This window comes from Tribolium madens, unplaced genomic scaffold (assembly GCF_015345945.1).
Source record: "Tribolium madens isolate multiple individuals breed KSU strain unplaced genomic scaffold, Tmad_KSU_1.1 Scaffold_97;HRSCAF=244;Tcas5.2_LG3a, whole genome shotgun sequence".
In the NCBI taxonomy this organism is placed as follows: Eukaryota; Metazoa; Arthropoda; class Insecta; order Coleoptera; family Tenebrionidae; genus Tribolium; species Tribolium madens.
In genome coordinates this window covers 6134447-6158585 of record NW_025401069.1, presented here as the reverse complement: position 1 = coordinate 6158585, position 24139 = coordinate 6134447, and the positions used below count along the sequence as shown (strand labels likewise).

Here is a 24139-nt window from a genome sequence, read left to right as displayed (position 1 = left end):
CGGAGCCCGACCAGAGCCGCTCCGGGAACAGTCAAAGATTCGCTGCCAACCTGTTGGTTCCAGTAGTGTAGCTTAGAACAGTTAATGACTTGGCTTTCACATCTCGCCACTGACCATTTTTCCGGGGAGCAACTTACGGGTAAGTTGACATTTTCAGACTCAATCCCGGTTTTTTTCACCGAATTAAATATTATTTTTAACGTAATTTTTGCAACTCTCGTCATTGCACTGAAACGCATCTCCACTAAGATTTGTTTTTCTTTCTAATTTCTTTACACAATTTTTTTATTTCATTATAAAAATTGTTACAAAAATGTTATTAAGCTCATTGAAGATATGATTCAGTGTCAACTTCTGGGAATTAAATGATTGGGTTATCATATCTATTTTATCAATATAGTGACAAATGCTTGGTGATAAATGAAACTCGAGTATTCACTTTATCGAGCAAAAATTTTTTTTCAGGTTTAGTCAAAACACATGAAATTATTATTTTTGTTCGCGCTAAACAGCGGCTGCCGTTAAAACGACATTTTTTATGCATAAGTTCAAACCAGAGGAACGGAAGTGTTTGCTGACATTTTAAATATTCAGCGCTTACAGAATGTTTTGATAAAACGAACAAAATACAAAAACTGAAAGCCTAAGGCTTGAAAAAATATAGATAAACGTCACTATTACAAAAACATGAAATTACATTTCACTAGTATTCTGTCAGCATGAAGTAAAATAAATTGCTTATTGAACTAGCGCTTTGTTGAGTGCTTCTAAATGGGTATACACTGCGTTGTAATAATAATTGAATACACATTCAAAGAGCAATGATTCTATCGGAATTATTTGACACTTTTCGTCGAAAGAAAAATAATGTTTTAAATTATGAGCTAATTATGTTAGTAACTGTTAAAAAGTGTTGGACTTTTGTAAAGTTGTATTTAAGTCTTCTACGTTTTAATGCTGACACCTGCTATATATACCCTCATTAATAAGCTTCAGGCATTAAGACCGCTTTCATAGTATCGCAATAAATCTTGCGGAATTACAAATTATCTGAGAATAAATCGGTACTAAAAGCTGAATCAGAAAAGCAGTAACAGAAATGATTTCTATGCATTTTCTTTAAAAAAGCTTAACTTTTTGAGTTTACATAATCATTGTGTTAACAGGACGTTAACATTTCTTTAATTACCTGATTAACACAATGGAATACATGTTACTACTGTGGCCTTTCAAAAAAAGGTGCTTAATAATGTGTTTACGAGAGCTTTAAGTTCAAAACTCAACGCAATCAAATCTAAGAGAATAAATTAAGTTTGAATATTTTAATACAGATTTATACTCTTGGCTTTTTATTGAATTTAAAGAGTTTAAGACAATATTTATTCGAAAAGATTGTCTTTGTTAAAAGCTACGCAACTTAAAAGTAATTTAATTATCTGTAAGTATGCTGTAAAAGCTTAATGATCTCAAGAATGTAAGCCAACTTTCAGCGGTTTATAAAAGTTTAAAATTCTCATCGCTCATTTTCACCACCAATAATTAATAATGTTTTGTAAGATTCCATTCAAATCATTATAACAATTTTTGTTTTTGATGTGATTAGCCAGGTTTTGGATCTAATACCCACGCAAATGCTTGACTGTTTTATGCAGGAGATGTAATGAGCTGCATATAAGTTTTAAAGACGTTATTACTAATGCAGAACTGGTGTATTATGACGTCGGTAAAAGGAACTTACGTTGAAACTTTATGCTTCAGCTGAAGAAGCTTCAAGTTTTATATGTTAATATTTTTTTAGTTTCATGTTGCTCTATTTTTAGTAGTCAAACATCTCTGAAACTCTATTGTTGAGAGACGATCGAGGTGTGTGTGACATGTAATTAGTGAGACAGAGTATTTTAAAAGCTTTGTTTGCTCAACTTTGAGCAATTAAAGTATAGCAGGTGGAGTGAAACCGTCAATAAAGTTGAGTCATTGTATTTAGTACCCCTATCCTCTGTATTTAATGAAATAAATTTATTATTTATACTTTGTAACTAGGACACTTAATAAAACAAAAATCGTTTCATTTCCGTTCAATCCGATATTAAATTTAATTTTGCAAAGTGAATGATAATCATCGCTTTGTATCGACTATACCTTCTTAAAACTGTTTCTAAGATAATTACAAATTATTTTGTAAGCTTCTCTACGCATTCGAATTTCTCAGTTCTGCCTTTAATTTGACAATTCGTAACAGTATAATTTATCTGAGTCAATCTGTTTGTTGCGGATTGTTTTACCAAGTTACACAGAAAACGCAGAGATGATGTAATTAAAACGTCTAATTTAACAGAGACTCCAACAAATTTAATATTTCAACATTTTTATAAAACAATATGGAGCTCAATTAAACTTTTTCACTACAACAGACTTTTTTCGTTTTCACTTGGATATAAAACAAAAAGTAATTACTGGTTTGTACAACAGTGTAACCCGAATATGTCACTTCAATTTTCTAATTCATCACATTTCCTTCAATAAAATTACATTCCCGTGTTCAGCGACTAGTGTGCAATTATTCTACTCACTTTCTGGACTTTAACTTTTGAAGATTATGATTATTACGAAACTTAAAAAACTTTGCCTAATTTCGCCTGATTTCAAATACGATGGCAACTATTTATTTAGACTACTAAGTTTTAAAAATTGTATTTAGATTTTTTAATTATAAATCAATATCTTTTTTATTGTGGACAACATATACTATTATCACAATTTTAATATTTTTAAACGGAAAATTTAATTTAGTAATTTATTTTTTGCAAAAAGATTGATGAAATGTATATTTTTAAGTTAAATTAAAAAAAGAAGTAAAAATAAAATTGTGCAATTCTGCACCTGATGAATTCTACTAGTAGTTTAAATTAAAGCACTTATTATTTTCACCATGCAATCAATTTTTGATCAAAATGGCTTTATGACTTTCAAATTAATTTCGCAACATTGACCGGTATATAGACAGAAGTTGAAAATTTTCTGAATTATATAGAGACAGAAAATTTTCATCTTTTGTCTCTAAATGATTCATTTTTGTAAACTTAACTTAATCATAGACAACTTTGAGTAGAATTTTAATTAAAATGCTTGGTGTTACAAGCTTTAATAAAAAGAAAACTTTTTTTGGTTGAAGAACTACCAGTATTTTATTAGAGTTGTCATATTCTTTCTTCTACAAGTTTTCCAATGTTTGAATAAAACCCTCTGCAAAGTTAAGCCCAACTTCGTAATGCTTGAAACGTTTTTGTCTTTGACGACTTTTAAGGGAAACAATTATAAAGTAATAATAATTATTTTTTTATTATTTTTGTTGCAACGTTTTCAATCAAAACCTTTATTTATTTTGAAACTAAATTATACAATGCAGTATTCGTCATAGTAGGACAAATTATGTTGTTTCATTTTGTTTCATTACTCTAGACCAATTCACACTGCATAATTGAAACAATTACATTGCGGCTTACAGTACTTTGCAGTTTACCTATAATTAGTTGGAATTGGTTTTATACATTTTTGATAAAAACAATTTTATCGCGTGATATTTGTGTCAATATTGTCTGCCATGTTCTCCCTAATTTAGATTATGTTTTACATAGAAATATCACATATCTATGCATTGAAACAAAAATCATATTTCTAGCAATAAACTGATTTATTTTGATGGTGAAGTTTTAAGTGCCAGACTCAGATTATTTTTTTATAAAGGTATATCAGCGCCTCGTTTTATTTACTATACGGACGTTTGAACTTTTGAAGTTATATTGAAAATTTTGTGAAAGTTTCCAGTTGTAGCAACTCCACTGACCTTTTAAACTTTGCAGCCTCAATATTTTATGGTTTAATAACGCAAAGCTTTACCGAGTCTACAGATCAAGATAATTATTGTGAGTTGTGAGTATAAACATGAAAACGTTTCAATTGCCGTTTGCTATAAATTGCGAATTGTCTAAATCTAATTTAAAGATACCCAAATCTACCACCTAAATGGCTTAATTAAGATTTTTAATTACTTTGCGGAGGAACGGGTGGGTAACAAATTAGACACATTTTCTGTTAAATACTCAGAGGTAACTTATTTGCATCGCAATGAAATTTATTGTGAGTAAATTCTTTAATTACTTTTTATACGGACATAAATTAGGATAAAGCAGTAGGTGCTCTAAAATTGCTTTAAAACGGGATGTTCTATTATTAGATAAATAATTGTAATGGTGAGTTTTATACTGCACCGTTAAACTTCACGCAAATTAATAATTTCATCACCAACCCACGTACACTTAATTTAATATCATTTTGGCCAATTTAATTATCCTTAGCGTAAAATTACTAAATATTAACTAAATCTAATAGACTTCCTTTTATTTAAGACCAATAAAAGAACTCTCTTCACTGCCCTAAGATTTTTAAAATAATGGATAAAGTCTTTCGAATTGCACCACATAACGTTAAATTTTTCATATTAATAAGAATAAAAAAATAAAAAATTGCCTTTTATGGAAGTACTTACTAAATAACTAAAATCTTTTGCATAGTGTTTTTTTGTAACACCACTGATGGTTTAGTTCAATCATCTGTTATTTTTTATAAGAAGATTTAAATCAAATTTATATTAAAATATTTTTATTTAAGAGTTTTTTATAAATGTTTAATTTTCTAATTTAGAATTTGTATTTACTTATTTACAATTATTTTATTCGAGTTGAAAATCATTTTGAAAACCGTTTCTTGGAGTAAGTTGTTTCGAGGCGAATAGGTACGACAGGAATATTTAGTAGTAATAATTTTTAGTAATAGTAAATTTAGTAATTTCGTTTCAATACTTTTGTATTTCTGTTGTAAAATAGAAAATGGGGCTAAAAGTTCCGTTTAGGTGAGACTGATTGTTCTCCTATTCGTGTGTAGAAGTTTGTAAACATTTTATGTTGTTATAATAAGATACCAAACTACAATAGCAGAACACAAAGAGATACAACCTCCGACCGACGAACTTTCACAGCGAGCAGCAGAGATCAAAGAAGGCAAAAAAAACTGTTGCGAGAGAACTTGAAATGTGCTGTATGATGTTATAACGAAAAAAACAGACTAAAAAACGATAAGAAGGGTTAGAACAATATAATAAAAAAGGAAAGGAAAAACGTAAACTACAACAAAAAGTAAGAAAACGAGTGTTTGAAAAAAATTAAAGTGATACTGAAGATAATCTAGTATGTACTGCATAATTTGCTGGGATTCAATTTTCCAAAATTGATTTTGACTTTTATTTGGCAATGAACGATGCATACTTATACATATAACAGATGTTTATTTAAATTTGGCGTCATAGTTGGCGGTGATATGAGTGTGTTATGTGTTCACAAACGAACTTTCATGGATAGCTTTGACTCCAAATTAAAAAAAAAGACACCGTTTTATAAAATCTGTAATTTCATTAAAAAAACAAAAATTTAGAAAAATGCTTCTAGAGGGAAAACTGTTAACAATAAGTGAATATGTGAATAAGTCTTAGACATAGAGTCAAGACTTTACTTTTGAAAGTAGATTGTGTATTTTAAAAAAAAATTTACTCTAAGCTCCTCCGAAAAATCCTGATTAAATGTAAAATGGCTTGACCACGAAACAACAAAGTTGTGACACGATTCAAGAGTTTCGTTCTTATAGCTTATTTAGCATACTCTTGGTCAGAAATAAAATAATTTAATCATAAAATTACCAAACATAACACTTTCGAGATAATTTAATGAAATATGTATGCTATAATAAGACAAAGGAAGAGAAATTTCTCATTTTCTCTATAGATTTCTATTGCTGTTGGGAAACATATCTTGATATTCAAAAACAAGGAGACCGACACAAAGGAGTATTAGCTTTATACGTGCGCGTTGATAAGTCTGTTTCTAAGGCTTTTAATGTGTTAAGGGCATGCAAATCTCAGGTCCTATCTATTTTCTTCTAACCTCTAGGCGACGACATTATTTAAGACAATAATATGAAACTTCAAAATTACAATTAAATTGTGCTGACTCTAATAAAGTAGGAGAAACACTAAACTCAACTGAGCGAATATTACGAGTACATTTAAATACACATCCATTGTACGATAAAATGTAACGTAATCAAGTTTTTGCTATTAGTCATTAAAGACCGAACGTACATTTTTTACAAACAATTCCTACTATTGGTATTTATTTTGTTTTGACATTTGGTTTACATTTCAAAAAAAACCTAGATATTTTTATGCAGATATAAATTTACAAAAGATTGCAGTAATTTTTTTGGCGCTGAATCTATTGGTCATATCAATTGTGTACTCTAATTAGATAGGTGAAGGTACTTGAGTCAATCTAATTAAAGCAAAAATTTTGCTTTGGGAGAACTTTTCTAAAAAAAAATTGGCAGATTTAGATTTACTGGTTAATTTCCTTCAAAAAATGTATTTTGTGTTATAACGTACCGATTTTGATAATAGTTATTTATTCGACGAGTTTGAGTGTAAATCGGACTCTTTATTTGACCGAGTGGATTTTTAAACCACGAGTGTAACGAGTGGTTTACCATCCACGAGGTGGAATAAAGCGTCCGATTTACACTCAAACGAGTGGAATACAATATTTTATTCTTCGAATTAGAGTCAACAAGGCTTAAACATGCTTTAAATCTGTTAAAAATAATTTGACGTTTTGTATTGAGAAATGCCAAACAGTTGTCAAAACTTCCTTACACGGGAGAAAAACCGTAAATTTTGACAGTGTCGAAGAATAAAAAAATATTGAGACAATTCTTTCATAGGTAGATTTATCGTTTTATTTCCCCTATAATGCATTTCATTCTGAACTAAGAAATTATTACAAAATATGTATATTTTGCTATCTACGTATTAAGAGTAAAATTCTTGTATATTTTGAGTATAAAATGATAAGTATGATACCTATGGCAAAATATAGATTCATAAATAGAGGAATAGTTATTTATTATACAAGACGATAAAATTGAATTTTAGCTTTGAGAGCAATTTAGCGTCGAGCGTGTACAATATAAAATTTTATTCAATCCTCACTAATTTTGTAGTCATTTTGGTATAAATGTCAAACTAAAATTCCAAAATGAAATCTAATGTCAAAGATCGTTAGCAACTAACAACCGCAGATATAAAACAATGGATGAATTTTTTATCATCTAGACGATAAAATTTCATTTTAACATGAAGAAAAGAGTAGATAAAATTCAATTTTAACATAGAGGATTGAATAATAATTAATTTTTACTATCAAGTCGGTGTATATGAAACCGTAGTTTTTTAAATACTCGTAAACTTTTAATATTTCGACATAGTGTTACCAACGATAAACGAGTTTTTTTAAGTCCGGATTTCTAAAATTTATTGAAACTATTTATAACAGTTTTATCATCATTGATAAATCTTTTAGATACAACGTGGGCAAAGAGTAAATAAAAATCAGGAAATTCAGTAGTAAAGTCATACAAACTTCTCGAGTGCGGTAAACTTTAACAATTTATTTGATTTATGAGATCTACGTTGACTAAACCTGAAGTTATCATAGAAATACATGACCCCAAGTCTGTTTTTAAACAAAAGCTGCTTTTTGAACAAATTTTATCATTTTTAGGGGAGGTAGGGGAGGGATGGACACTTTTTCACATAAGGGTAATAAAAAAGGTTTTTTTTTAAATAAATTAAATATTTATTGCCTAGTTCAATTGCATCATACATTTGGCTAGATGTTTTACAAAGAACAGTCTAAAAATTATAATCAGTATCAAAATTACAAAAGAATTTAAAAAACATGTCAATGATGACCAAAGCTCAGGCACCCCCTGTGGGAGCTTTGGGCATGATGTTTAAAACACCCTATATCCATAATATAAACCAAAAATAAAAAGGTATAAAATCTTAAACAGTATTTAAATCACAAAAATTATCAACAAAAAGTAAACACTTTAGTTTTTCTTCTTTTTTGTGGTGAAAATGTGTGAACATACAAACCTGGATGCATAATCCTTTACATATTCTTGTTTAAGATTTTGTTTGAAGTTTGTTCTAGGGATATCATATTTATCAGCAGTTGTTTTTATCTTACCACCTTTTGACACTTCTTCCAAGGCACGTAATATTACGTCTTTCGGAATTTCGCGTCGCTTCCCCTTCTTTTTAAACACGAACGGCATTTTTCTGCCATTAAAATAATTTAAACATTAATTAAATCAGATAATGTAAAACAAACTGGTTCACACTACATATTATACAGGGGAACATTGGGCATGCCTAAACCTCCCTCATCAAAACTGCCCATTGCTCCCTCTGTATACTTTTTCAGCTTTCTTGTGAAGTTTTTTGGTTAGATATTTTGCCTTGACTTATATGTTAATTCATACACGTTAGTAAATATAGAATGTACAAGAATTTAAAAAAATAATACCTTTCGCTGGTTCTTTGTTTATTTACTTGCGAAACCACAACAAAATATTTACACCGACGCGCACCTAAATTTAAACAAAATTTGAACAAAATGGCAGATAGTCTATGGATGAACAGTGTTGCCAGTGAACAAAATAAACTACCAATCTAAAAATAAAATAAAAACTACTACTAAATTGGAATTACGAGGGGGTGCCCATGTCTCCCGACTAACCATCCCTCCCCTAACTCCCCTATAGTTATGCACATTATTTAGAATTAGTCGGTTACCTTCCTTTTCCACCTGTTATCATTGATCGAAAGGCTCTAAACACTCGTTAATAATAACTTCTTAGATTCTACCAAGAAGAATAATTACAGCTTCTCAAATTTGCGTTAGCTGTAACATTACTAAATGTTCTAATAATGTTTTTGCTCATCTTTGTCTGGTAGTTCCATGTTTAAACTGAAAAACTGTTATAAAAGCACATTGTTTTAATTCATTTTAAAGCCAAACACTAATATAACTCATCATGAGCAACGATATTTTATACTCAGTTATGTGCAATTTGTGATTAATACGAAGATCGTCTCGCTTAATTTGCTTCCGTCAGAAAATTTTTTCCTATAAAATAACATCAGTAATAAGATGATAAGCAAGGAGTGAACACAATTTGTGATATTGCTAATAAAAGAGCATCTGTGAGTAATTTTGTGCCAGCAGCGGAAACATCACAAAGCTATGGTTCTTCTTTCAATACCACTATCGACCAACACAGAAAGGGCATGTACGCAGTTGAATAATGTTGAAATTAGGTGCACCGTAAAAGTGTATTGCGGTTCGCTACGTAGTGTTACAGCTTCCACTGTAAACACAGGATAAGTCCTTGTAGTGCGGTTTGTTTGCACATCAGTCTGCTTACTGTTAAATGTTGTTCATTCCAAGTGTAGACAAACTTTATAATTTCCTGTTGTAGTGCAGTTTAAAATTATTAAAGTGTAAATTAATGTAAAGAACGTTTAATTTAGTTAGACGGATAAGAACCGAAGGCTTGTTAAAATATATGTCTTTTAGTAATTGGGAAATAAATACCGGAGGGCTTTGATACGACGCTAAATGGTTGTCTAATCAATAGCTTACAACGTTCACGATGACAGTCCAAAAGATCTGTTTGGAAATGCAAATGCGCTGATGGGAGGAATTTAATCAAATTTGAAATTTATTGTCAGCTTTAAGGGACAGATTTAGATGAATTTTTCATTTTTTTGAGCACTTGAAATTATCGATTTTCTTTCGTTTCACTCTTAAGTGACTCTTAGCATAATGAATTTTATATAATGCAGGAATCATATCTGACCAAGGTCAGACATGACACCTTTGTTAAAATGTAAATTGGAAATTGCAGATGAAATAATTGAATCGTTTAGTTTCCTAATAAGCTTAAAATAGCCATCGATCAACTACGTGTATATTTCCACTAAAGTGAATCAACTCAACATACTAACAAATACGATTTCGAATTTAACTTAAAAATTACTTTAAAAAATTCAATCAATATAGCTATTTCTGTTGTTTCTCGTCGGATCTTTTGTTTCTTTGAAGTGTGTCTCATTGTACCTACTTACACGTACCGCAAATGTGAATGCGTATTGTATACAAGGTGATTCTTTTAGGGCCTACATTAGAAACTTTTTAACTTCTAATGCAGATAGGAATTTGCAATTTTGTGCCCAACCCAAATCAACCAGTCTGAGTTCAACTAAATTATTTTCAAAATGGCTGAACTTCCGGAACTATGAGAAATTGGCGCCAACTTTGAAATTTTAAATGGTACCCACTTATTTTTATTGCATTTTTGAATTCTCCTCTTTAAACTATGTAAAATGTACCTAGTTGTTAGTACTTATCTGTCATAGTTTTTGACATATGTCAATTTTTTGGTTACAATTTTCACTTGCAGGGGTTCATTCAAAACATCACAGCTCTTGAACCCTTTGCGATAAGTGAATATTTTTTTTTGCATTCGATAACCAAAGGTTCGAAGAGTTTTCTAGAATTTTCATAATTGTCTACTGTCAAATTGCAAGGCTAGTATGATTTTTTGAAAATGATTATTAACAAACAGCTATAACTCAGTTTTTTCAAATGAAATGACTATTTTCTCAACGGCAATCAAAAGTATATCAATTTCTAGAAGGACTTTTATTAACATGTCCTATACCTATCTCTTACAGTTTTTGAAATAATCACAAAAAACATGTTAATGTTTTTATTTTTATAGTTAATCACGTAGGCTTTGGAAAAATACAATAAAGATATACCATAATTAATACAGATGTTCGATATGTTTACCATTTTCAAACAGTCCAAAACTCGATGGTGAACTAATTTGAGTGGCTTCCATTATTTCATTTGGTTGAAGATTATTAAATGCCGCCTCAATCCTTGCCTCAATTCTTCGCAATTCCGGATGGGTGTTGTGTAGACTAAAAATCTTTAATACGTATTGATCATTTTCCAAAGCCTACGTGATTTACTATAARAATAAAAAACAAAAACACGTTTTTCGTGTTTATTTCACAAACTTTAAGAGATGGATATAGGACATGTTGATAAAAGTCCTTCTACAAATCGATGTACTTTCGATTGCCGTTGAGAAAATGGGGTCATTTTATTTGAAAAAACTGAGTTATAGCTGTTTGTTAAATATCATTTTCAAAAAATCATATAAGCTTTGCAATTTGACAGTTGTCAATTTTAAAAATTTTGGGAAACTCTTCGAACCTTTGGTTATCGAATGCAAGAAAAATTATTCACTTATCGCAAACGGTTCAAGAGCTGTGATGTTTTTAATTAACCTCTGCAAATAAAAATTTTGACCAAAAAATTGACATATGTCAAAAACTATGACAGATAAGTACTAACAACTAAGTACATTTTACTCAGTTTGAAAAGGAGAATTCAAAAATGCAATAAAAATAAGTGGTTACTATTTAAAATTTTAAAGTTGGCGCCAATTTCTCGTATTTCCGGAAGTTCAGCCATTTTGAAAATAATTTAATTGAACTTAGACTGGTCGATTTAAGTTGTGTACAAAATTTCAAATTTCTATCTGCATTAGAAGTTAAAGAGTTTCTAATATAGGTCCTAAAAGAATCACCTTGTATATGTTATTGTAATCAGACATCTTTTTTCAAATTGATCAATAATTCGAACCTATAGAGGATTCGTAAATTAAATAAAATGAAACAATAAAACTAGTACGTATTGTTAGGAGAGTGTTCTTTGTAGAGTCAATCGGTAGTAAAATCAGTTTAGTTTTTGAGTGAACACAAACCTTACGTCTAACAGAACATTGGCAACGTTCCAAATCAGAAAATGCATACACAGTCTCAGGTTTAAAATTTTATTAAACGACTTTCTGGAAAATGGTTTTGTAAAATAGGTTATTACTTTTCGTGCTTTAAAGTTAGTTTAATATACAAAAGTTTCACGGTTTACACTTGCTAACCCGGCACCTCCACCATTTCGTCGCATACTGGAGAAATAAAATGAAGCAAAATTTAGAATTTGTAAATTAAAAAAATTTTTTTTTAGATGTGTAAAGTAAAATAAACCATCCAGATATACGAAACGATATACGAAAATTTTGAAAGGAAGTATCAATATCGATAAGAGGATTAACTTTGGTGTTTAGCGAGCAGGAAAACAAATCGAATAACCTATTAGATTAGCACTCGCCATGTGGAAACGATTCAATAAGATTGAGGAATTTTCGAGAACAGAACTGTGCTCGGAAATTCATGCCTTGTCCTACCTCAAAGTGATTAATGTAGTTCTATAAAACGATTTAATTTCCATTAAATTATTATAAAGCCGTTTGTCATTTCAAACTATTTTTTTATTAAGGATTTTTTTATTGTGCTTTAGAAAATGAATTAGTGGTGAAGTGGTGTTAAACTATATAACGAGCTTTTTTTTTTAATTTGGCTTCTTAGTTGGCGGTGACTATGAGTTTGTTGTGAACGGACCAATTTTTAATACAATTTAACTTTAATTTACGATTGCATTGTTTTGAGTATTATAACCTTGTCTTGACAGTTATTTTGCCAAAAATTTTGTTGTGAACATTACGCTACGTTAAAAAGTCTTTTTAAAAAGAATTTCGAATGCATTTTTATAAATTTTGACGTAATTATCTTTACGTTATTTTACTGATCTTCTACAATGTTATTTTTTAGTTGAAATGATATATGTAGTATATTTTTAGGAGTAAAAATAATGTCAAATAAGTAAAAACGCTTAGGTGCAAAAATAGAATTTTTACTCCGTGACTGAAAGGGAAACTTTTAGTTGTGACATTTAGTCATTTAGTGATTATTTTTGTGACGTTTACGGATAAAAGCAATTTTGATTCACTTTATTATTTAAATCAAACGCAGTATCAATGTAATTAGTACTTGCATCTAAAAAAAATTCAAAAATACATCAGTGTTGATTCACTCTGTACTTATTGAATTTAAAAAATGTTGTAAAATTATTGTGAAAGTATTAAATTTTGAAAATCTGTCAGTTTTTACTAAAAAATTAAATAATATTTAATACCAAAACTACAACAATTGATACTTATTCAAATCTTGTGAGTTTCTTAATCATACTATTATTTCACTAAGGATAATAAGTGTAGCTTTTATAAGTTTTATTTCAGTATCGCTCTGTGTTTTTTAACAAGTTTCTACAAAGAGTACAAAGGTAAACACTTTTTTCTAAAAATAAATCATATTATGATAATTAATGTTTTTTTTCTTTTGAATATTTAAAAAAAATAAAAACTTAGTTTTTTGTATTATCGATTTATCTTTCAAAAATTATTTAAGACGTTTTTCAAAATAAAGACAAACTATACAGACAACAAATAATATCATCAAAATTAATTTTTGTCTTATGTTCTTTGTATACAAATAATTATTACTATTTTTTAAAAATTGTTAAATAATTTTAATTTTCAGCTTAAAGACTGGCGTCGAATTCAAGGAATTTGATGAAGGGTCGGCACCAGTTTCGCAGGCGGTTTAGCTTGCAACCTTCGTTCTTGAAAGAGGAGCCTGACGAAGATAAACGTTTACACAATTCTAGGTATGCAAATATTTCGTAATTTTTTTCTTACTAATAGCTTGGTAAAAATCCTATTTAACAATGTGAAAATGAAATTTGCCAAACATTTATTCTACTACGTCTAAGCTTGTAAATATAGAGTAAGTCAATATATTTATAAATAACACAATGCTATTTTAAATAGGAATGCAACAAGTGGTGACAACAATGAAGCTTTAAAAGATCACATTCCATTCTGAAAGCAACAACGTGGTGGACTAATATCGTATGATATTAAAAATTGAATCCGCTTTTCCGAGACCTACAAAACTTTTCCTTAAATTGTTTAAGTGGCAGAATTTATAGTACCTACAAGACATTTTTTATTCAAAAGGTGTATTTTGTGATTTTGTTTACCTCATTTTATATTTAAATTAAATTTTCAAATTTTTCCTCAACATTTCTGTGTAAGCCGAGTAAAACCAAAGATAAATATTTGCACATAATGCGAGAGTATTTGTCCAAGTCTCCCCAAACCTACACAAAAATTACCAATCGATTATTGAAATTGGGGGAATAAAAAATATTTTATAGCAAGTCTCGTAAATTTTTTTGCACCCGCTGACGTCAACTTTTTATTTCCTTCACTCTCCTCATCTAACAATACGATTGGATCAGTAATCCCATCTGTCTCTTCGCCTTCTGCGCTACACAAGTATCAATTTTAAGTAGTCGTATATTGCAGTTTTACAGGAAATAAGACAAAAGCATTCCAACCTGCCACTTGCTTTCAACAATTTCTATTTTTTAAGAGAAAAGATTTCATGAGGTGACATCTAATAACAAACCAATAAGCTATTTTCTATAGATCTTTCCACTGTCTAAATCCACTGATGTAGCCCGGTGACAACGCAAGTTATCAGCGAGGTAATTTATTTAGGCCGACGTATATAGGCCAAGTAATTTATGTTTGTTTGCACCGTACAATTTAAATGTAAATTAATTTTCGTCTTTGCTAGATATCTATTTTTGAGCTTGCCCTAAGCTGGAATAAATCGCTGTTTCCCGAGAAATTCATTTATCTAACACATTTTCAACATTCATAATTTTAATTCACTTTATATTTATTCAAAACTGAGCCAGAAAATGGCTTAGCTGTTTTGAAGAGAATGCTTGCCCTACCTACATCAAGCTGAAATAAATCGCTGTTTCTTTAGAAATTCACATTTTTCTAACACATTCTCAACATTAATAATATTTATTCACTTTATATTTATTCAAAACTGAGCCAGAAAATGGCTTAGCTGTTTTGAATCTCGGAGGCAGTCAAGTTCAGTTTCAAAGAAATTTTATAATACACGAGTGCACTGCTACAACTTAATAACTTCAATTTTTTATTGAGCATTTTCCGCTTTTATGGCATTTTAAGCGGTGGACTAAACACATAAAAATGATTAAAATTGTCTGTACAAAGAGTAAAACAAAATTATTGGCACAATTTATGTAGCTTTTTCCTCATTCAAACTTTTTATCAACAATGCAACACACACAATATACTGAAATATAAAAATTTCATTTGCACGTAGAGTGCTGAGTGAATACTTAGAAATTATTTTATGAATAAAAGATGATTTATTAGGGCTAATTGTAGCTAAAATACATTATGTCTATTTTAATCATATTGTTAGTCAATTTTATAAATAAAATTATGTTTTTAAAGACTTTAAAAATTGACAAAAATTAATATGGAAGAGTGTAGCGTCTTGTGATGTTAAACACCTTTTTTTTTTTAAATGCATACAGTAGCTCTTTGTTTTCTTGTACATGATGCTGGTCAAATCAATTTACATTTTTTTGTGTTGTAAATGTTACATGAAAATAAACGAAGATTGAAATCAAAATAAGCATTTTTTTTAATGAGAAATAAATATGTCTTTTTGTTTGACTCTGCGTACCTTATGGCCGGTTCAGTAGTATCTTGTTGCATTTTACATAGGATTCTATTGTCCTTTTAACATTTTTTATTGTACAAATTTTTTTCATCTGTTTTTGGGAAAAATTTATTAACCTCTCTTTGTTTATTTAAAAACACTACTAAATTTACTTACGATTAAGATTTATTTTTAAATGAATGTGGAATTTACAGTTGCAAATAAATAAAACAAAAAAGTGTAAGGGGCTCATTGTTGACCACCAATCGCTAAAAATGAAATTATTTTTATCTGTTGCATAATTGCATAAGAATCTCGCAACTTTTTTATGTAAGCAAAAGTTACTTTTTCGGCTGCACTTTTTGGTGCCTCCTGCACTTGACATTTTTCTCTGGGGCGTCAGAAACAGCCTGTAGAATGGATTATTTTATTTTCGTAAACAAGTGTAATTAAACAATAAAAAAACTAATGAAAATATTTGAATTAAAATTTCTTAAACACCTATTTACGAGTAAAAAAGTAACATCATTCATGTCACTATAAAGGCTATTTTTTATTTAAACGGAAATCCATTTTATTGAATTTTCTAGTGCTACTAATACTAAACAAACAGACTAATTTAGCAAATGTGGTGTTAACAGTGTAACTGCGTTATGCAACTTTGGTTTGGTTGTATTAGCAAAATTACGACCACACGTTATTAATTAGAATCAAACATCTTTATTAATTAATTTTGGATTCTGACTATATTCTCTTCCGGTAGCTGCTGCAGCCAAACTGTAATAGGATTAACAGAATTGTAGATTATTGATCTTTGCTACTGTAATTTTCTATCTAATGATTAATTTTGTTTATCAAAAAAGGGAATGCGAGTGAATTGAATCGTAATGAAAACGAGTTCAGAGTGTTTTTTCCGGTGAGCTCTTGAGGATGTAACGAGACTATGGAAAACCAGGATATAGGCGGAAGTTCATCTCAGAACTTTCGTGATGAGAAAAAGTAAGCAAGACCAGGCGCGATGCGTCTTCCTGCACGAACATTTTCTCAATTAATCGGGTTTTTATCTCCCCCTTTTTACCCTTGTTCTTATGTAAATAAATGAAACTAAAAATTTTGATATTATTTTGCCCTTCTGCTGCAAAATAGCGGCTTGAAATTTTCATTTTATTTTTCGAGATTTTTAAATAGAAGGTTATTATTTGTAATTTTTTACAGTTTTTGCAGATTTTTGCTGCTTCGTAAAGAATGAAACTAGTGTTTCGCACAATTTTAAACTTATTTGTGCACAAGTTTTGAATCTTGGTTCATACAGTTGACCGCTTTTACCATTGTATTTATACAATAATAGTTCTATTTAACTGTGAACGTTATGGCCAGCGATGTGTGAAATAAGACTTCTCAAGAGATTAGAACATTTATCTCTAGTTGAAGGGAGTAATATCACCTAATATGACTCTCTGGACAAAAAAGTCACAAGGGACTGAAAGAATATTTAGTATCTGCTTTGATATACGAGCAGATTACGTTTTTATTAAGGATCGATTAAACATTTTTGACTTAATATTCATGATGCAAAGTAAAATTAGTTAGGTGTAGGTGTATGGGTGAAATAACAAATGATTTATCTTTATAAAAAACTTGTTTGTATGCAGTTTTGTTACCCGCTCATAGAACACAATTTTAATCACACTTCTTCCTTGAATAATTTATTTGAGCACCAACACACACATCTGTGTAAAATAATGAATAGAAAATGCAAAAATTAATAATAAAATGAATCAGAAAAAAAGGGGGAAATTAAATAATATGTAGACATACTCTCATGATATATGAGGAAAATAGGAATGGAATTGGATTTTTTTAAATCTTATAAAGTACACGAGCACACATAATACGAAATTGTAACTTTTGTTAGGAAAATAACATTTTAACTTAGCCATTGTAAACTTGTTTTAGCTCTTACTGAAATAAATTATTTTAATTAAATTTAGTACATTAAAATGAATTCATTTTATTTCAAATAGCCCACGTTTGTAATAACTGAATTAGGAACACTTTTTAGCAGCTGTTTCCAACACTGTTATAACCTGTTATGATGAATATTTAAACTGTTAATTAAAAAATTATTTTTTTAATAAATAATCAAATGTTATGTGATTTATGTATGGCAAACCAAAGAATATTTCACAACGATAATTAACTAACATTGAAAAACTTATACCCAGTAATATCGATAATAAATTTCCTAGATATTACAATTTTTACACTTGTTTTGAAAATGGCAATTTTCATTATCACCTTTTTGTCACAAGAAAAAATTACAGTTCAACTGTTTTCCATTTTTGAGACTTGAATTAATTGCTTGGGTTTTACAAATTATCTGAAATTTTCTGATCTCGTTTTCTGTCAAGCTTTATTTTTTTTAATTCTACTTTTCATGAATAATCTCGTACGTTTCTAAAATTTTTCAGATAAGTTGTGTTTGTGTATAAAACATTAATAATGCAACTTTTTAAAACCAACATTGCTTTTAAACTACATTAATAATTATAGTAATTTTGAATTACTTTTAAACAAATGCAATTTGATTTGCTCTCCTGTTACTTCCAGTAATTAATTCGTTTTGTACATTATTTGTAAAACATTTTTAATTAAAAATCCTTTTTCTGACATCTTTATTAAACCAAATAAACATATTGAAACTTTTGCTTTTGGTTGTCTTGTTTGCCAACTGGAACACAAGTTTAATCAGAACATAACGTAGTCACTTTATTTTAATGAAATGAATCACTGAAAGCAATTTTTCTGTCAACGCTCTAAAATTTAACTTGTCCGTTTTAATACAATGTTCTAAACAAATACGTAGCGACTAAAAGCCAGTACTTAAAAAAACGATTGAAACAAACTGGATTCTAAAGTACTTAAACTGTAAAATCATAAAGCCAAACAAAGATAGGAATTTTGCATGTCTCAACTTGGATAATTTTTATATCAATAGCATCTTGAAACCCAGAGCAAACTTTATAATGATAAAGCCAAACGAGTAACTTAATTAAGAAGGTCAGAAATGGCGCTTGAATACGTAATACTCCCTTGAATTATTGATGATATGATTTACTAAATGTTTATAGTTTTAGAAGGATTTCAGTGTTATTGTTTCCATAATTAATAAACAAGTCAAAAGATTAAAATTGCTTAAATCAATTTTTCTGATCTTTTATTTTACTTTGAATTTGAATGAAATAAAGTATGCAAATCTCGACAGTCATTTAATTTTAATTTGCCATTTGCCAAAAGATGGAAAACGGAAAAACCCGACTTATGGAGTCACAAGTTTTAAGCCCACATGCATGCAAGTTAAACTTTGGAACAGGATTTGGAAGCAGGAAATATAAAGTAGATGATCCACTTTTGTGTTACAATTAGAAATTTCTTGAAGTTTATTTAAAAAATAAGTGTGTTTTAATGTTTTATTGGTGTGACAGTTTGACAATACTGTTTAGGGTTCTCAGGTCACAAAAAAGTGAAGATGTGGAGTCGTTGGAAAAGGAGGACAGTGTGGGTCCTGTCAACAGCGTTCGCCATAAGATAGTAGTAATGGGTGCGGCTAAAGTCGGCAAGTCTTCCATCATAACACAATTCTTATACGGAACCTTTTCTTCCAAGTACAAACGTACAGTTGAAGAAATGCATCATGGAGAATTCAACGTGTCTGTTGTTCATTTAACGTTAGACATATTAGATACTGCTGGTTCTTACGAATTTCCTGCTATGAGAGCGTTATCAATTTCTTCGGCGGATGCATTCATCTTAGTGTATGACGTGACTGACAGTTCCACATTCGAGGAAGCCAGAGCCTTAAGAGATCAAATACATGAAACTAAGGCTACGACTAATGTGCCTATCGTAGTTGTTGGGAACAAAATCGACTTAGCTGGAAACAGACAGGTAGGATTCAACATAGAATTCTATTTTTTTACAGAAATCTTAATTTTTAATTATTTATACATCGTGGAAAATAAATAAGCATTTTTACATTCAAATGTATTAGAACTCGTCAGGCGTAATAACTTTATACGTGGAAATTTTTCTTGTTTCCTTTATTAGATATTTATCGTAAAAATTTGTTTATACATAATTTGATAACAATTTAAATATGCTGTTTTAAAATGACAAATGACTTAGCTTGTTTTTTTTACTATATGAAATTATCCCGGCGCATCCACCATTTTTATCACTAGATTGAAATTTTAAAATTAAAATTTTATTTAAATGTAGCTATTTAAATTTCTTGCTATTTAATATTCAAATTGATCATAAAACGTGTAATAAAATATACTTTTTCCAAATCTTATTATCCGACTCCTGTAAAAGCTTACTTAAATATATAAGTAATAACGGGTGTTGTTTTTTTTAATTTGGCCACAAAGCTATCCATGAAAGTTTGATTGTGAACAAACCATCGTAACAAATAGTAGATTATGTTATAAGGAGTAAAAGTGATTGTTTATGTGACGAAGCTGACCGTTCATTTTGCCGAACGGAGTGAGACAAATGGATTCAGCTGAGCCACATAAACTCACTTTTACTCCAAATAACATATACTATTTTATCTGCAAACGATTCAGATGCAACGAAAAGAGCAACACACCAATAATCAAGTAAATCACCTCAATAATCAGGACGCTTTGCAATAAAATCATAACAAACGTCACGCGTCAGTTTCGGAATTTGTGTTGAGATTTCGAAAGTGTTGATTGATTTAACTGGTGAATAACTGGTGTAGTTTATAGTGCAAAATGTTGAATGCTGATAATCTACCTTGTACCTCTCCAGAAAATGCTGAAAAAGCGAAAGAGACAAGAAAGAGACAACAGTGGTAAATGTCAAAGTAAGTGTCAAGTAAAAGTGAAAACGCCTAGGCGTAAAAACAATGTTTTTACTTCATGTCTGAAAAGTAAAACTTTTAAAGTCTGTTTTTTTTAATGGAAATGCCAAACAGTCTTAACGTTGGCATCACTAGTAAATGCATTCATGGTAATTTTAATAAAGGAAGTTGGCAGTTTCGGTTTTTTGAATTAATTTGAAAACAATGTCATTAAATGTCAACACAAAAAATCGTCTAAGAAAATATAGAGACGAAACACCAAAAAAGGAACAAATTCGGTACCGCTAACATCAAAACATAATTTTTTACAAAATTTCTAAAGACAAAAACAAAGAGCAAACAAAATTTGTGGCTATGGAGACAACCTGCTACCAATTTTTTCACCAAAATTTTGACTTGGTAATTTCCATTTAAAAAAAAACAGACTTTACCTGTGTCATTTAGTCATAAAAGTGGTCACTTTTGTGACGTTTGCGGATAAAAATGATTAATCTGACTTTTGACACCTCGTCGAGAGTATTAAAAATTATGGTTCGTTCACCACACGTTCAAATCACCACGAACTATGACGCTAAATTTAAATAAACACCCATATAACACTATCAATACGTTTATTCAAACTCATTTCAAGTATTTTTTAAGGTTTAATGTTCTTAGAGAAAAATTCACTAATTTTTATTGTTTTATTGAACATAATCACAAGTGGTAAAAGGTAAAATAACTATTTTTTGCGTTGCTAAAGCAGGTTTAGAATAATTAAAATAAATAAAACAATGAATGTTAGAGATAAAATTTTCAACTTGTTTCAGACAATGTAAAAATAAAAACGATTTTTTTTTCAACAAAATAGTATTTTCTCCACATGCAAATTTCGTATATGTATGTAGAATTATCAATTAAAGTTAAACTAAAAATCAACAAACAAAAAAGGTAATCTTGTGTAAGTAAATACTGTATCGTTTACAAATTTTCTAAATTTTTGTAAATAATAACGAATTGTACAGTGGACAATAAAATAAAGACTAACAAAGTTACAGACAGAAAATGACAAGAAATGAATACAATATATTAAGTATTTCTTTATATTTGGCGTCAAAGCTATCCATGAAAGTTTAATTGTGAACGAATCATCGTTTTAAAAATTGTTAATAATATGACATTTGACATCTTGCCAGGCGTGTTAAGAATTGTGGTCTGTTCAGAACACACTTACAGTCGTCACCGCCAACTGTAATGCCAAATTTTAAAAAACACCCGTTATTTATATTTTTACATAGATGTAAATTAAAGACAATAATGGATACTTAACTTCCACGCAAAACAAAAGAACTATGTATTACTTTAACTTCATTAAAGTTGAAATTGCGGGAAAAGATATGGTCAGCTTAATTCGTATTATCCTTGTAATTCTAACTTTTTATAATTTGATGAAAGTGGAGTAACATAATGTCGTAGAAACCAGTTAAATGATGAAACACAAAAATCTTTAAAAACTTTTGTTTTGCGAGATGTTTTTTTAAATGTGTTTTAAAAACGTTTAAAAGTAAAAAAACTGAGAAGATCCATTATACTTGTATTACACGAATGAGTAGCGTCATACGAAAAATGTTATTACATACTATAAAATATTGCTCAATCTTTCGTACTTACTATTAAAAGTATTTGTTAGAATGGTTTCTTCGAAAAATTCTTGATGGTAAGAAGTCCATCTAAAATTATTTATTGATAGATGTTTATTAACTGAATACTTATTTTTTACGATTAAGAAAGCTATATTAGAAAGCTATATTTATTTGAAATCGGAAAAAGGTTAAATACGAGTATAAATTTAATGAAAGGCAGGAGGCACAATTTAAAGTAATTTGCTTCGATCGCATCATAAAATGGGTCTGTGCTTGTGAATCTTCTTGATCTCTTTAGGAAAGGTTTGAAATTTAATTTCATTTAAAAAAATATTGCCGACGGTTCGGTTAAAAAAAGAAACATCCGTCTATAAACCAGTTCTTGAATTTAAATCGTTTTTTCTTCCGACTGTGAGACATAAATTTAGATAATCTTGATGAAAACAGTCAGGCGTTTGAACAACGTAAACTGAAAGTTTGAAAGAAAAAGTCATTATTATAAAACTGATTTATTTTATCTCTCCTAGAAATTTTCCTAATGAGCACTGACGATGACGGTCTCCTCGTTATCTTAGTTTGTGCAAACGACAACAAAGAGTAATTAATAAATTTAATAGTCTAGTTTATGTCTAGTTATGCAAAGGTGGTTGTTGAATAAATTAGTAAGTAATGAATTGGAAAATAACTAACACAGCACATTACTCGTACCTGACTTCAAAATCCATCAAAAAATATAAATGTTATGGAAAACAAAATGTGATATTTCTTAGGTGGATACTGCAACAACTGAATCTGTCGTAACCGTCGACTGGGAGAATGGTTTTGTGGAAGCTTCGGCGAAAGAGAATATAAACATAACCAAGGTTTTCAAAGAGCTTTTAACACAAGCTAAGGTCAAATACAACCTCAGTCCGGCTTTACGACGTCGAAGGAGGCAATCTTTACCCTCACAATCGGGGCCTCCGCCATCGACGCCTTCTCACGCTGCGATGATCCCTTCGGCCGTCCAACTTCAACACTTGCAACAAATTAGAGATCGTCATGGAAAAAGAAACTCTTGTGTCATATCTTAAATATATACTAGTCGCATCGTAGCAATTCAATTTCTTTATGTACAGAAAATAATGATTGATGCCCAGATGAATCGGTTTTTGATTTTTTCAAGCAATGTTTACTGAGGGACCCACACTATCGGAAATGTTTATTTTATCTAAATTGTTGTGTGCAGTCACAAGTACCAGTTATATTTTAAAATTCCAAACTTGTACAAACTATGCATATCAAGACAATACTGCACACTAATTGTTTTCACTATTTTCAACAATTTTGAACACCAAGGGCATGGTATCATTGTTTTTATGAACATAGACCACAACTAATTCTTCCATATTTAATAACTTGATGTCTATCGATTATCTAATAAATGGTGTAAATATCTTTAAATTTAAACAACCGACATGTAACTACAGGTTTGATCAAGTGTCAATACACAAGAGTTAGTGATTTCGATCTACTTTTTTATTATGTTAATATAATAAGCGTGTGCTAAAAACACGCCACTTTCCAGGGCGTCAAGTGCAGCAATACAGTTTTTTAAAGGTTGAAGACTGTATTAAATCTAGTAAAACTTTGAAGTATAATGTAGTAGCAGAATTACATATTTTTTGAGTATATCTATATATTTTTTTAATTTTGATTAAACAGTTTAGTGCATGTTTTTATAGTTCTTAACCAAATACATGTATGTATCTCAGTACTAAGTTGTTTTTTTTTTAATAGAAATGAATATGTAGTTCTAGCTTTTGTATTTCTGTTAGTTTTAGTTACTGTATTATGTGTGACTTCAATCTTGACAATCCAGAATCAATGTATTATTAAATATAGGAAAGATGAATGTAACGCTACTTTTCATTTAATAATAAAATAATAAATCCCAAAATAACCCAACCTATCAATTATTTCCGAAATTTTCTTTCATGACAGCGTGTACAACACTTTCTAAAAAATGACTCAATTTAGAACATCTCTCCAGGATGTAATGTAATTTTTACGAAGTTTCTTTTGTCTGATGTTCCGAACAGTTGAGTTGAATGTTCATCACGCAATTTGATATTTTTTGCAGGGAAACATTTCTCGTAATTAAGTTGCTCT

The 24139-nt window shown here is 29.7% G+C and overlaps 1 protein-coding gene across 2 annotated transcripts; it reads left to right on the top strand.

Moving 5' to 3' along the window:
• LOC123014498 (ras-related protein Rap-2b) lies at nucleotides 1-23918 on the top strand. Of its 2 annotated transcripts, none has more exons than XM_044413649.1 (4): nucleotides 1-139; nucleotides 13463-13589; nucleotides 18991-19426; nucleotides 22759-23918. In XM_044413649.1, the coding sequence occupies exons 2-4, from the start codon at nucleotides 13495-13497 to the stop codon at nucleotides 23059-23061; spliced, it is 834 nt and encodes a 277-aa protein (XP_044269584.1). In that variant the 5' UTR covers nucleotides 1-139; nucleotides 13463-13494; the 3' UTR covers nucleotides 23062-23918. The 2 variants fall into 2 exon arrangements, with proteins under 2 accessions (XP_044269584.1, XP_044269583.1); XM_044413648.1 differs by having other exon boundaries at nucleotides 18982-19426.
• The last annotated feature ends 221 nt before the right edge of the window (nucleotides 23919-24139 follow it).